The 14281-nt window shown below is 41.7% G+C and overlaps 1 protein-coding gene across 2 annotated transcripts in view; it reads left to right on the top strand.

The window, feature by feature from the left end:
- The window catches only part of FRMD4A (FERM domain containing 4A), a 527110-nt gene that overhangs the window by 132317 nt on the left and 380512 nt on the right, over positions 1–14281 (top strand). The window contains exon 1 of one of the 2 annotated variants that reach the window (XM_068276149.1): positions 3575–3749. The exons of the other annotated variant lie outside the window; for it this stretch is intronic. Coding sequence (XP_068132250.1) covers positions 3684–3749 — 66 coding nt within the window. The 5' untranslated portion in view covers positions 3575–3683. Of the gene's footprint in view, positions 1–3574; positions 3750–14281 lie in introns of those variants that run through there. 2 annotated transcript variants of the gene reach the window in all.

Below are 14281 nucleotides of genomic sequence, written 5' to 3'. Positions count from 1 at the left end.
TTGGAGGTGAGGCATGACTGTCATGCCTACTAACCTTTATGCCACTATTTTCAGTGGTGGGGTGAGTGGCTCCCTCAGATGATGTAGCGGGGGATGGGCAAGTTGTGAATGAGCTGGGAGAGCCAAAGTGGTCCCAACTGCTTCAGGCTCCAAGACTGCTTGACAAAATGGTGGGGCTCACAGGACCCCAAAATTGAAGAAACTCAAAGGAGAGTATAGGGTTGTACTTATTGAAGTTAGTTTGGGGCAGAAGACAGAAAAAAAGTCTTTGATAATGAGCATTCAGGATTTAATTTTTAGATAAGCACAGCATTTGAATTATGAGATTTTTAACATATTTATTTGCCTCTTTGCACAAGTACCCAATAAGCTTTTGTGTATGCAAATACATTAGCCAGCAATGTAAATATTATACTTAGCTGTCCTTAAAGGGGCATTGAAAGGACAACTGACGTGCTATTTAAAGGACAATAATAGTATAGTATTATACTCTCATTGTAAATATATTTTAATTAAAAAAGCACTTTCCGTGCATTCCTTTAAAGAGGAACTGTCGCGAATTCTTAAAATTTAAAACACATACAAATAAGAAGTACATTTCTTCCAGTGTAAAATGAGCCATGAATCCTATGTTCCTGTCGCTTACAGTACGTAGTAAAAATCAGACATTACCCGCAGGTTTTGGGCTAGTCCATCTCCTCATGGGGGATTCTCAGCATGGCTTTTATTCTTTATAAAGACATTCTCTGAAAATTATTAATACAAAGATGCTGGTCAGCCTCCCTGCTCGCTGCACATTATTTTGGCAGTTGCACGCAGCAACTGCCATTCACTAAGTGCTTTTAAGAATAAAAAAAAACCTGAGAACCCCCCTATAAGAAGATGGGCTAGTCCAAAATCTGTCGGTAATGTCAGATTTCTACTACTTACTGTAAGTGACAGCAACATAGGAGAAAAGTAATGTATGGCTCATTTTACTCTGGGAGAAATGTACTTCTTATTTGTATGTGTTTTAAATGTTAAGATTTTGTCGACAGTTCCTCTTTAAAGGACAACTGAAGCCAGAGGGATATGTAGGCTGCCATATTTATTCCATTATAAGCAATACTAGTTAACGGGCTATCCTGTTGATTCTTGGCATCTAATACTTTCAGCCATAGACCCTGAACAAGCATGCAGCTGATCAGGTGTTTCTGACATTAATGTCAGATCTGAAAAGATTAGCTGCATGCTTGTTACTGGTATTATTCAGACACTACTGCGGCCAAATAGATCAGTAGGGCTGCCAGGCAACTGGTATTGTTTAAAAGGAAATAAATATGGCAGCAGCCTACATACACTTCTCACTAGTACTACAGTTGTCCTTTAATGTTATAACACAGCTGTTTTTTCCCACCTTATAATGTGGTTAGCATTCTATCTTTATTTAATACATATTTTACACAAAATGGAACCCCAAACATGCAAAATGTTCAGTATATTACTCTAAAACAAAGTAATTTTCATTGCAATCTATTTGTTCAGGGTAAATGTGGACCTCCACCAAGATTAAAGTGACCATGTACTGGGTCTTCATTGGATCCCATTATACTAATTCCCGCCAGTGATTTGCATTCTTGCTAAAGCATAAATGCACGGCTGCACACACTTTAAGATAACTGCACGCAGATCAGTGCCAGTGGGCCAAAGCAGTAAATGCCAGTAAATTAGCTGTGCGCTAACAGAACATGGCAATGTTACAGATACTAACGCAGGTGGATGATACGTGTCACACATTTAGCCCTACTACCCCTTGTTAGGGTTAATGTGTGCATTGCTATAGTAATGCATGATGCACTGTACACTGATTGCATAACATGCTATCACTGGTGTCAGTACTGGTAAAAATGCGCACAGAAAATGTACCGGCGGTTCGTTCATCAGGCCTTATGTCTGCTATAATCATTTGAACCATTGAACCACAAATGTAAAAGAAATGCCTAGAAAAATGCATGTTTTCTATGCATTTCTGTGTTCTTTTGATGGAAATAAGTCCTAAGTATACAGAGCAAAATGAGTGATCTTATTAACCCCTTCATGCACTAAACAAAAATAGTTTTTTCCTAGATGTTCTTATGGTGTAACTAATTTGATGAAGCAGAAAAGACATTCTCCCCTTTAATGGACACTGTCTGTAACTTAGTTAGACACTGTAAAAGTTTAGATACTTACCTCTGTAGGAGGAAGCCTCTGGTCCAGAGGCATGCCTGGTCTTCCTTTGCCAATCCTTCCTCTGCTGGAACTCTCTAAACTATCTTCGACTTTAATGTTGAAGAATGATTGCCTGCGGCCACACTCCCATCCATGTGCAGGGAGCACAAAGGCACTGATGTATGTTACTTTTTTTTTCAAAGTTACTGATATACTTTAAACCCAAGCGATTAAACCACAAACACCAGAGCATGCATATCCAGGCACCGTACCTCCCTGAGTCCCTTGTCCCCAATGTTATATCCCTGGCACTTATTTTCCAGGAATTCTTACCCAGCATTTTCACTTTCTCCATTGATTGCAATATATTTTTTCAAGAAAGTGCATTCATTTCTGTATGACCAATCACAATGCCCAATTTTGCTCATTTGTGGGGAACATAATATCCTTTCCTAACAATGCTTTGCAGAAGACTGGTGTAGCCACTCATTGCCTCAGGCTAAATGAACGGTCATGGTTAAAAAAATAACTTATGCAGACAAAAGTTTTCTGCACTTAGAATAAGAAAAATAGTTTTACTGTGTACTGTAGGCAGAGGCATCGTTTTAATTTGATACATTGTGTTAATTAGCAGTTTTACAAGATATTAGATAGATTACAAGATATTTTAATGAAACGCCATACAAGTGGTTTATGCATTCAGAACAGAGTTGTTGTTGTTGTCACTTGTTTTCATGTACATCTGCACATCAGAAATGAGGCACATGCTGTACCAGTTTCTCCATAGCCTGAATCAAGCAATTGAGAGGGCTGAAGGCTAATGCTCGCTTTGATGAATTTAAAGGAAAAGCCTATTTTGGGAATTTGTAGTTCTAATCTAATAATATCGCAGGGGAAAAATAGGGGTGTAAATTTCCCTTCTCCAAAACACTATTCTTTTTCTGTCAGTGGCTTTACAAGGAAGTTTCAATCAGTACACAAAGGATCATTCATGATGCAGCTATGTGAATTGGTCTAGCACTGATCACAGCCAAATTCTGTTCTGTTCTACAATACTTTCCAGTGTGTACAGGCATTAATGGAAGGTCAAGACCAAGCAGTAAAAGCGCAAAAAATGGAAACAGATAAATATCAGTCAGAGAGGAGCGTGTCTCATTCTGTTCCAATCCATGGTCCCAGCTGTGTCACTGTCCAGCTGCAAAGATCTCTGTCTCATATGCATCCTCAGCTATAGTTGGAACAATCACTGGGAGCAGCCTACCAGTGCAGGACAAATATCAACTCATCCCAAACAAGGCCCTGATGATTCCAATAAGTCAAGAACTTTCTTCAGGCTGCAGCTGCTTCTTCAGTGTGTTTTGTGTTCCCTGAATGTAGAGCCGCAGCTCCATTTATCGAGGATACTTTCTTTCTTCAAAAGGAGTCAAAACAAATTCTCTGCACGTTTATTAGAAAAGCTGTCATTTCTCCTCCTGGCTATTGACACCGCAAACATGACTCTGGCTGCTAAACTGGAAGATATTGAGGTCACTCTTGAGCACCTGCTGATGGATATGTTTGTAAGTGCCTTATCTTTTATATATGAGGCAGTTTATGGAGTGTGGGATTCTGATTCTGTCATGGGGAGAAGGGAAGGGGATTATGTGTGTGTATGTGTGAGTGGCTTTGTATTCTTATTATATATACAAAAGTTCCTGTTTTAAATACCCCGCCCGCCTTTGATGTGATCCTTGAATTGAAGAAAGGCTTGTTTTAGTGCACATATCCTCATTTCAGTACTCTTTCAAGAAATCACTGTATTAGGGTGGTAGTACTTCAACTCATGTCAGTTTGGGTTCATTAAAGTTGTGGTTTTCTAATGCAGATTTAGTGGACTAAACTTGTTCCTGTTTAGCTGAGAAACAGAGCGGTACTTTTCTGTAACATTTCTAGTCAGGCAGGCAATTCTAGCATTTGCCAGGTAGGCCAGTGCATGTAGCTATTAGCTAAAGGTATATTTTTAAAATAGTTCAAACCTTAGATTTCATCTGAAAATTAAATCTAATGAACAGTAATTAGAAATAAGGACATGTCTATTGATGGTCATTTGGTCAGTTGGTTTATCAATTCTTCATGGCACTGAGATGCTGTGGGGGTGTGGGGAGGAGTGCCGGGCCGCGTGCTCAGTCAACATTGCACTACACAGCACAAGGATGCCCAAACAACATTCACACTGCATTAAATAGTACAAAGCTAGTAGTGGCGACTGCAGTGCTGAAATCTGATGAATATGGTGCACAACGGTATATAATGAAGATTATCTGATTCATTTTCAGTCAGGGAGATCTTACTTGTACATAATATCAGTATACTTTGCTTGCAGTGTTTGTTTAACTTAAGATAAGCTTCATGTACGGGTGATTGTATTAGAATAGTATAATGCATAGCATTACTTGTGATCATCATTTATGTGTTACAAAGAATACAAATGAATGTACATTTGCCATGTGACCTCACTAGGGAATAGATCACCAGAGAGGTAAAATACACTGAAAGGTGGGGTAGGACATTTGCCAGGTAGTCAATATGCGTAATATTTGTCCCAGTGCATAATACTTTTAAGGGCCAATGCCTAATATTTTACAATAATATTAATACGTACATAACTGTTGATTACATTGCTGAAATGAATTGTATTTGACATGTAAACACAGCATGTTAATAGGTAGTATTTCCCCAAAATGCAGAATTAGTAGCACTGGTGGGACTGCTGCTTGCTTTAGCTGGAGAAGTGTGAATCCCAGGAGGTTGGTGCAGAAGGGTTGTATGAAAAAGTACAGTATATGCTCAGTGCTTTTACAAACAGGCAACAGCATAATAAAGCTGGCCATGTTTTTGGAGAACCTCAGGCCCAGATTCAGTAAAGATTTCTCCAGAATTTTCTCACTGGAGATGCTTTCACACCTTTGGTCTGCTGCAGAAAAATGTATTTAGCGCAATGTACTGTAACTCTTTTGATTTATTTTACAATAAATTTTCTGGTTTTGGTTTTCTTTATCCTCCAAAAAACATAAAAAGCCATGTGCAAAGTTTTGTTTTAGGCTTAGTTCCCACTAAAACACAAAATGCAATGACAATGAATTGCAAAAACTGACAGTAAACGCATCCTTTGTTATTAATGGCATCCATCTACACTGTCAGTCCGGAACAAATCTGTTTGATATGTTTGAGAAGACACATTTCAAACCTGACACCCCTGGTACAGTTTGCTTACATAAAGTGTCCCAAACTAGCTTTTGCTAAATGAAAAAGACTCCCTGAGAGTCTACTTGCAGTATTTGCCTATAAATGCTGTGCAGCTAAATATTAGGCTAAGGGTCCCATCATCTTAAGTCAATGCCATTTTAATTTGTGTTGTTATATTCTGTAAAATTAAAACTCTAAAGTAAAGCCTAAATGTAATGTTTAATAGGGAATAAACAATTTATGTGTGCATTTACCTTTGTCAGTTACAAATATTTCAAACACAGTTGTGTTTGCCTTTTTTTGGGGGGGGGGAGAGAAGGTATTAACAAATTATGCAGCCATTACCTTTCATCAACCACCAATCCAGCGCTAGGACCGTCTGAATATATTCAACAATGGTTTGATGAATGTGTTCACACAGCAACGCTCGTGTCTGTGTATGAGCACAGCCGCAAGTACTGCCTGTGCAGTAGCATGGAGCAACACATGCATGGCCTTTTCCTCTGTGGATCCATGCTACTGTGCAGGTGTGGGCTATACTTGCTCCTGCACAGAGTGGCCATGCTCATAGACAGACAGCATTGTGATCATGAAGAACAAGAGGGTCCCGGTGAGCAGCGTTGTGGTGGAGGAGGATCAGAGAAGCCCCTGGATCACACACTCAGTCCGTCAGGACAAACCCTCTGGGTGGGTATATCAACAGAGTTAGTCACTCATTGGAATAAAACTATAGTAGGTCAATAAAAGTACACAGATAAGTGATACTTGATTCAAGGCGCTTCCTGGCGAGTATTGACGTAGAGCAGGGCTTTTCAACCTGTGGTACGCGTACCGCCAGTGGTACTTTGCTGTAAACCAGGTGGTACACCTCAGGTTTGCCTGTAACTTGTCATCATCCCATCTTGCCTCCACAAAGTTCAGCTCCCCCTCGCTCGCTCCTCGCTGTGCTGCCCTGTGGCATACTTCAGACCTCAGATCAGTGGTGAAGAGACAGCCAGGCGAACGGTGCATAGTGATAGTCAGGTTACTGCTGATCTGAGGTCTGAACTATTCTGCAGGGCAGCACAGCGAGGAACTCGGGGGGGCTAAAGAGGCTTCCCCCTTCCTCCACAGTAGAGGGGATCCAGCGACAGGACGCCCAAACATCTCCTTGTCCGCATACCCGCAAACGCAGTAGCAGCTCACCGGTGGGATTCCGGTGGAAACATCCAAGCCTGATCGGGTGCCCTCTACTGCGCAGGCACATGGGTGGTACTTGTACATTTTCAGGTGATAAAAGTGGTACAATTAGTGAAAAGATTGAAAAGCCCTGATGTAGAGGCCCTGTATAGCAACATTCAGCATGACTTGGGGTTGAGGGCAGTACAGCATTTTTTGTCCACAAGGGGCAGTCATTTTAAACAGCATAACATCACTTTGATCAAACTACTGCAGTTCATTCTTACACACAACATCTTCTGGTTTGGAGGCAGGACCTACCACCAACTCAGGGGAAGTGCTATGGGGACGGCGTGTGCCCCCTCATATGCAAATGTGTTCCTGGGTTGGTGGGAAGACACCATAGTGTTTACGGAAGATATGGAATTCTACACTTTGCATATCGCCTACTGGGGTCGTTTCATTGACGACATTGTGATTATATGGGAGGGCTACCGAAATCTGTTTGTAGACTTTGTGAGTATGCTTAACACGGATGAGATAGGGATGAAATTTACCTATGAAATTAGTGAAACACAAATCAATTTCCTCGATTTAACAATTAAAATTGTTGACAAAGGAAAGATAGAAACGGGTATCTTCCACAAACCCACGGCAACCAACTCTTTGTTGAAGTGGGATAGCTCTCATCCTAGATCATTGAGAAGCAGTACACCGATTGGCCAATTCTTTCTAGCACGGGGAAACTGCTCGAATGAGGAAACCTTTGAAAATGAATGCATACTGCTGACAGATAGATTTAAACAAAGAGGTTTCCCAGATGCAGTTTTAGAGAAGGCATATGCACGTGCTAAAAACACCCCAAGTCAAAGTACCCTTGTCAAAGGCCCTACAAGCAGATCTGGTGACTACACACCTGATCTGTCAAAACGTGCACCACCGCGCCTTATAGATACATTTACGGAGCATTCACATACGGTATTTGAAATTATCAAACACTATTGGCCCATACTGACTAAAGACAAGGATCTGTCCAGGCTACTAACCCCTCACCCTTCTATCACATATAGAAGGGCATCCAACTTACAAGATATTTTGGTCTACAGCACTTATCCCAAAATCCCTGAACATACTAGCACTTGGCTACCTATGAAACCAAATGGCTCTTTTCACTGTGGAAAATGCAAGGCATGCAAGTATATGCCTACCGTTAAGAGCTTTACTGCCCCTACTAATGGCAGAAATTTTGAAATACGGTCATTTATCACCTGCAACACAAGGGCTGTTGTGTATGCAGCAAGATGTGAATGTGATTTGCTATACATAGGAAAGACAACTCGAGCATTAAAAGAACGGGTGCTAGAGCATATAGGGGATATAAAACATAGAAATGACACACCTGTGGGCAGACACATGAATCAAGTGCACCCCCAGTCGAGATTTGACATCAAGTTCTGGGGAGTACAGGAATGGAAAAAAGGTATCAGAGGTGGCAATCTGGACAAAAAACTAACCCAGATCGAATCCCAGTGGATATTTCGTCTGAATACGATTGCCCCAAATGGATTGAACGAGGACTTCAATCTCGCCTGTTTTCTATAACCACCATCTGGCTGACTAACCTCAAACATATATATTCATGTGTACTTATGAATAGGGATCCTCTAATTATTTGCTTTATTGGTATCAACTTTCCGCTGGATGTTGCATATTGTCAAGATGTGCCTATCAATACAGGTGTTATAATGTACAGATTACCAGCACCAATAATGTTTAGACACACTTTGTACCAGCAATGCATTTATCTTATGCGTTTTGATTGATGTTACCTGTGTGTTTCATCACTATACCATGCGACTGTTTGGTCGCATCAGATTGCCGCCTAGATACGGTAGTACATGGAGATTTACACATGGAAACACCCCTATGTGACCCTCTCATTATGTTATTGGATCACTATTGTAATGGGGTGACTTGTAATGGGTATGACTTTTATGCGGAGCGTGCTTTATGGCGTATAGTGTTATGCATGCTCCCTATGTCTCCTCTCCTTATGTATGTACTCCCCGAACGATCGGGGCACTTTCCCATGGTGACTGATGCGGCCAATGGTACGCATACACATGTGGGTCTATGCGTACTCTGGGACATACTTAGACGCGACTACGCATTAGTAGTTTACCAGCATTCGACATGGGCTTACGTCAGCGTAGCCGGAGCGTCCCATCACTATGACAACGTGATGGCCGGATGTTGCGTAGCGGTAACCGGAAGTACCGTGATGTCACATACCTTGCCGCCAGAGCGGCGGTTTGGAAGAAGATTACGGGGCACAGACATGATCCCCAGCGGGGATAATACCTGAGGGTCCTCTACCACGGAACAGGTATCCCATACGTGTCTGACACACCCACGGGTGTGACTGTTCATCATCCACCAGTATTTAATTCCGCAGCGAACAGGGTGCTACAGCTCTGACTTGGCCTATTGGCTCGGGGAAACTTTGCTGGTGGGGGGTGCACTTTGTATTTTCATTGTAAATATGTACAGCAACTTTGATAAAGCCGTTGGGTGAAACATGTCAGTTTTCATATTACAAGCACCATGTAAATAGCACTTGCACTGAAATTTATCCCCAGCTCTATTAGGTGACAGGACGTGCCTCCATTCTTACTTGTATGGTCATTTGCACAATCAGGCATAGACCAATTACAAGTGGCACAAGGGTCGCCTATTTCATCTCAAGGTGACATTTTTTAAGTGGAATAGCTACACCACACTGTGGGCATCACAGTGTTGGGGGATAAGCAAAGACCTCCACTAAAAGTTTTAATCTGCATAATTATTGACGTATTGCGCCTTGAATCAAGTATCACTTATCTGTGTACTTTTATTGACCTACTATAGTTTTATTCCAATGAGTGACTAACTCTGTTGATATACCCAGAGGGTTTGTCCTGAAGGGCTTCAATTTTCCCTGGTATACTGTCTCGGAGAGTGTGTGTGTTCAAGCCCCTGGATCACAAAGAGGCTTCCATCCATGTTGATAAATATTTAACTTTTCTTCTTTTTTTCACAGGTTAGCTTTAAACTATACCATTAACACTTTTATTCTCCATAGGTATTTACATAGCAGTATTGTGTTAATGTTTACTATTCCAGTTATTTGATAGTATTTTCTGCACAATTGCTTTTGCTGTGCATTAAATTATTCTTCCTTCAGTTAGTGAGATATACACCATACGTGGCAACCTCCTGTGCACCGGCTGTAAAAAGTAGAGCGTATCAGAACACCTGCTGCTATACTGATAACTCCTTCCCTCCACACTGGATGAGCAGGACACGGCTCTGCTGGCTGACCCAGCATCCTTGTGATGATCTATAAGTCAGAGCATCAGCTATGACACTTCTAATTACTTGTACTCTGCTGTGGTCTGTTTGGGAAGTCTTTGTAGAGCAGCATTCCTCAGCATTATACCTATAAATACACGGACTGGATAGGAAACACTTACAGCTAAAAAACACCAACTGCTATCTCATTTTCATTCTATAATAACTAATCAGCTAGAAATATGGTCACTGTTCTTCAGGTTCAGTAACAATCACTTTTAAGCTTTCATCTTGTTTTTTGTAGCCACAACAGTAAAAGGTGATTATTGCTTGACTGGTAGGTGTTCAGGGAAAAACAATCCTGTCTGAGAATTCCTGTGACTGTAATAACTAAGGGAAAATGAAGTAACTATTGATAATAGTGTTAGTTTCTTTTAATACCTTTAGATTCTCCTTAAAATGTAGACCACAAACAAAAGCATTGGCCTGAGTACATGTTTATGCCTATGTTGTAGATCTGAATGACAAGTACTGTACACACCTTAGACCTCAGGGATCACATGCAATTAACTTTTTTCTCGTGTGTTTTCTACGACTACAAGGAGATAATTTTTCATCTTGGATTTATAATAACTTTTCAGCACTTTGCAATGGAAAAAGTACCAAAAAGTAGGTAAAGAAGTACCATGAAAATTATTTATTTTTTTGCTTGCTGGTGGTTCAAAAGGCATTTTATTGACAAGTTTGGAACTATCATCTAGGAGAAAACTCAGGAAAAAAAAGTTAATTGCATATTGGCCCTGATTTTCATCATTTAATTTGTGATCATGTTGTATGGCTATCCTAACCTTGTACATATGCTAGATGGTCCTTTGCCTGCTGAGAATGTAGAAAGTTTACAGCAGCCCCCAAACCCTCCCCGATGGGTTCTTTGAATCTTCATGGCCAAACACTGGATGAGCATTATTGTGCTTCCTTCTCACCCCTCCCCTCCAGGAGGTACTGTGCCATTGGCCCTCTTCCACATCTATGGTAACAAAAGTTGTTCTTGGCCTATAGACTATTTTTTTTTTCGGTACAAACCTCAGCCAGGATCTGTGAGCATGTACACACATTAAATGTGTACAGCGATCCTCTGATGTGGTCTTCTCAATGGAATGCTGGAAATAATACCCAACTGCAACCACTGTTTCCACTTGCAACTCGTTTCTGCCCCCCTCTTGCTCATTCTCCCCCTATCCCTTTCCACAGTAAAGAACAGGCTGCTTAGCAAACAGCCAGGAATCGTATCTGTATGGGAATCAGTCACTTAAAACTATTGTTGAGTAACCCTGAGATAGGGAGGGAGAGAAAAATTATACATACCTGTGCCTTCCTCCTGGCTGATTGCTCCCTCACTGTTCTCCTCTGCTGCCTGGATCATATGGAATCTGACCCTGAAAGTCCACCGGTCTGGGGTGTTCTGCACATGCGCGGCCTGGGCCCCGTGCACGCTTCCGGGCCTGCACAGTACTACCCAATGACGTGAGCGCGCATGAACACCTGAGACTGTTAACAGGGTATCCAGCGCTGGAACCTGGGGCCCTGTAGGACCCAGAGCATTCCCTCTCCTTAGGTGAGTATCTGTTTTTTTTATTATTATTATTTACGCTTCAGACTTCCTTTAAGTTATCTATGGAAGAAAGCAGAAGCTGTAGAATGATTTGAGCCTGTCTTTTGTTTCTTTTCTCTTTTGTTAATTTGATCAAGAATGTTCTGCCCATAGATATGACACTGTCTCTGAAAACTGCCTGGTACAGTCAACTTCTGTCATCTTGTGTCTATGGACACCAGGCTAGCGAGTCATTCTCACCTAGAACAGTCTTTACCAGCATTACCCACTGATTTGTGGCTGTCATTTGCACATAAGGACATGAATAAATAATTTAAGAAACCACATAAATCTAATTACTGAAAAAAATACACAGACTTTGTACTTTATTTTGACCTTCACCTTTCTAAAACAGGATACCCTCTAAATCGCTCCATAAATCTTTTTTGACTTGCGCTAACATAAGGAATCAGTTTAGTTTTTACCTGCAATTTTTTCAGATCAAACACTAAGTGGACACAAGCAGTGAGCATTTTCCCAGACACTGCTCATTGCAGAACATCTGGGGTTAATTGTGACCAACCAAAATGACAGTCATAGAAAATATGTACGTTATTTGGATGATGCAAATGTTCCCTTAAATGCAAACTAAATAAACAAAGGCAATCAGTAAATTTAATAGAAGGGGGATAATGAGAAGCAGGTGAGGACATGAGGGTAGAGCACATGGAGCAGAACTTAGCCAGTGGTCATTATTGTAAGCCGGAACACACAGCAGGGCTGGGGCACTCTAGCAAGGGTGTACAGCAATTACAGAGGACAGCCAGGCCTTTGTGAAAAAAATAGCAATGCGTTTTTCCCTCTCTTGGCAAAATGACTTTATCTCCATTTCCACTGAATGGACTTTAATTTATTTATGCTTTCTGAAACCTCACTGCAGGTTATATAACAAATGCACAGCTGCCAGTGTTTTGAAAAACCACATAATTTCTTTCTTTCCTGATGCAACAACTTGTGTGATCTATAATTTGTGGCCACAGACTTGGACCTCCAGTGGTCTCTGGAGACCTCTGTGGTTGTCACCAGTTTAGAGATCACTCGAATATTTATGTTTTTTGGCTAGTGGTGCAAGGTATTGTAAAGACTGTGCGAGCTCACTGTCTAGTGGTTTGAATCAACAATACACAGTTATGTGCCCCTTTGGCATACATTATTTATTTCTTATTTCTGCAAACACGCATTGAAAAAAAAATACTAAGGAGCATTAAATGTAAAGAGCATTCAGTCCTTCCCATTTCTCAAATACAATGTAATGTCCTAAGACCCATCCCATGCTGCATACCCTTTTCACTAATTTAAGCTTGTTCATTTGTTTTCAGATATAGCTTAAAGGATACCCTATTCTTACTTGTTCCTCCTTGCTCCACCCAGTCCCAGTAATCACTCCTTGAAAAATGTACATTTCACTAAAATCACATGTTCAGAGAGGAAGAGGCAAGCTTGCCCTAGTACTCCCTCCTATCCTGTTCTGCTTCCAGCAGCCCAGTGTATTGGCTTCATCTTAATCCTGCTTCCAGCAGCCCAGTGCATTCAGCTTCATCTTGGTCCTTCTTCCAGCAGTCCAGTGCATTCAGCTTCATCCTGATCCTTCTTCCAGCTGCCTAGTGCATTGGCTTCATCTTGATCCTGCTTCCAGCAGCCCAGAGCATTGGCTTCATCTTGATCCTGCTTCCAGCAGCCCAGTGCATTGGCTTCATCTTAATCCTGCTTCCAGCAGCCCAGTGCATTCAGCTTCATCTTGGTCCTTCTTCCAGCAGCCTAGTGCATTCAGCTTCATCTTGATCCTGCTTCCAGCAACCCCATGCATTGGCTTCATCTTGATCCTGCTTCCAGCAACCCCATGCATTGGCTTCATCTTGATCATGCTTCCAGCAGCCCAGTGCATTGGCTTCATCTTGATCCTGCTTCCAGGAGCCCAGTGCATTGGATTCATCTGGCAGATGTGTGCAATCAGCTGTGAATTATGTCAACAACACCCTTGGTAGTCCTGAACCTACTTGTTGTATTCTTACTTTTCAACTCTGTCCTTAGTCAACTATTACCTGTAGGTCCATATTCACAGATCTCCTTAGTGGCATAGAGGGTCCACTACCTGGATGGCAATGATACTAATAATACTTACCTACTGGGCAGGGGAGGGGATCCCCACTAATCATTACCTCCAGTGCTATGCCAAGATGACCTGACATCAGGCCCAACAACTTTTTAACAGTCACCTTTATGATTCTTGTATCAAACAATTGTATACATCCCATCAATCTTTTCTTGTTAACTGTAAATAGTTATATGGCTTCCCAGTGGCGTAGCTGAGAAGCTGTGGGCTCCGGTGCAAGTTTAGCATTGGGGCCCCCCAAGCACTCTATACATAACAGTTGATACAGCGCACCAAAACCAATCAAGGACAACCACAGTGTCAGAGGTGCAAGAAGGGGATGGTAAACTGTGTGCTAATGATCACTACTATTCAAATCAATTATATAAGTGAATTTTATTAGCACAGTACCAATAAAGAGCTAATACTGTGTTTGAGGGGTGGGCCCCTAGGGGCCCCGATGCAGTGCCTACCTCTGCACCCCCTATTGCTATGCCACTGTGGTTGACTTCATTGAGTGAGTTGTGCGCCCCGTCCTACACTGCGCCCTGAGGCTGGAGCCTCTCTTGCCTCTGCCTCGGCCCAGCCCTGGTGCACAGTGTTGCCCGTTACTCATGTATAAGTCGACCCCTATA

Source organism: Hyperolius riggenbachi, chromosome 3 (assembly GCF_040937935.1).
Source record: "Hyperolius riggenbachi isolate aHypRig1 chromosome 3, aHypRig1.pri, whole genome shotgun sequence".
Taxonomy (NCBI): Eukaryota; Metazoa; Chordata; class Amphibia; order Anura; family Hyperoliidae; genus Hyperolius; species Hyperolius riggenbachi.
The sequence above is the reverse complement of the archived record's forward strand: the minus strand, read 5'-3'. Positions and strand labels throughout refer to the sequence as shown.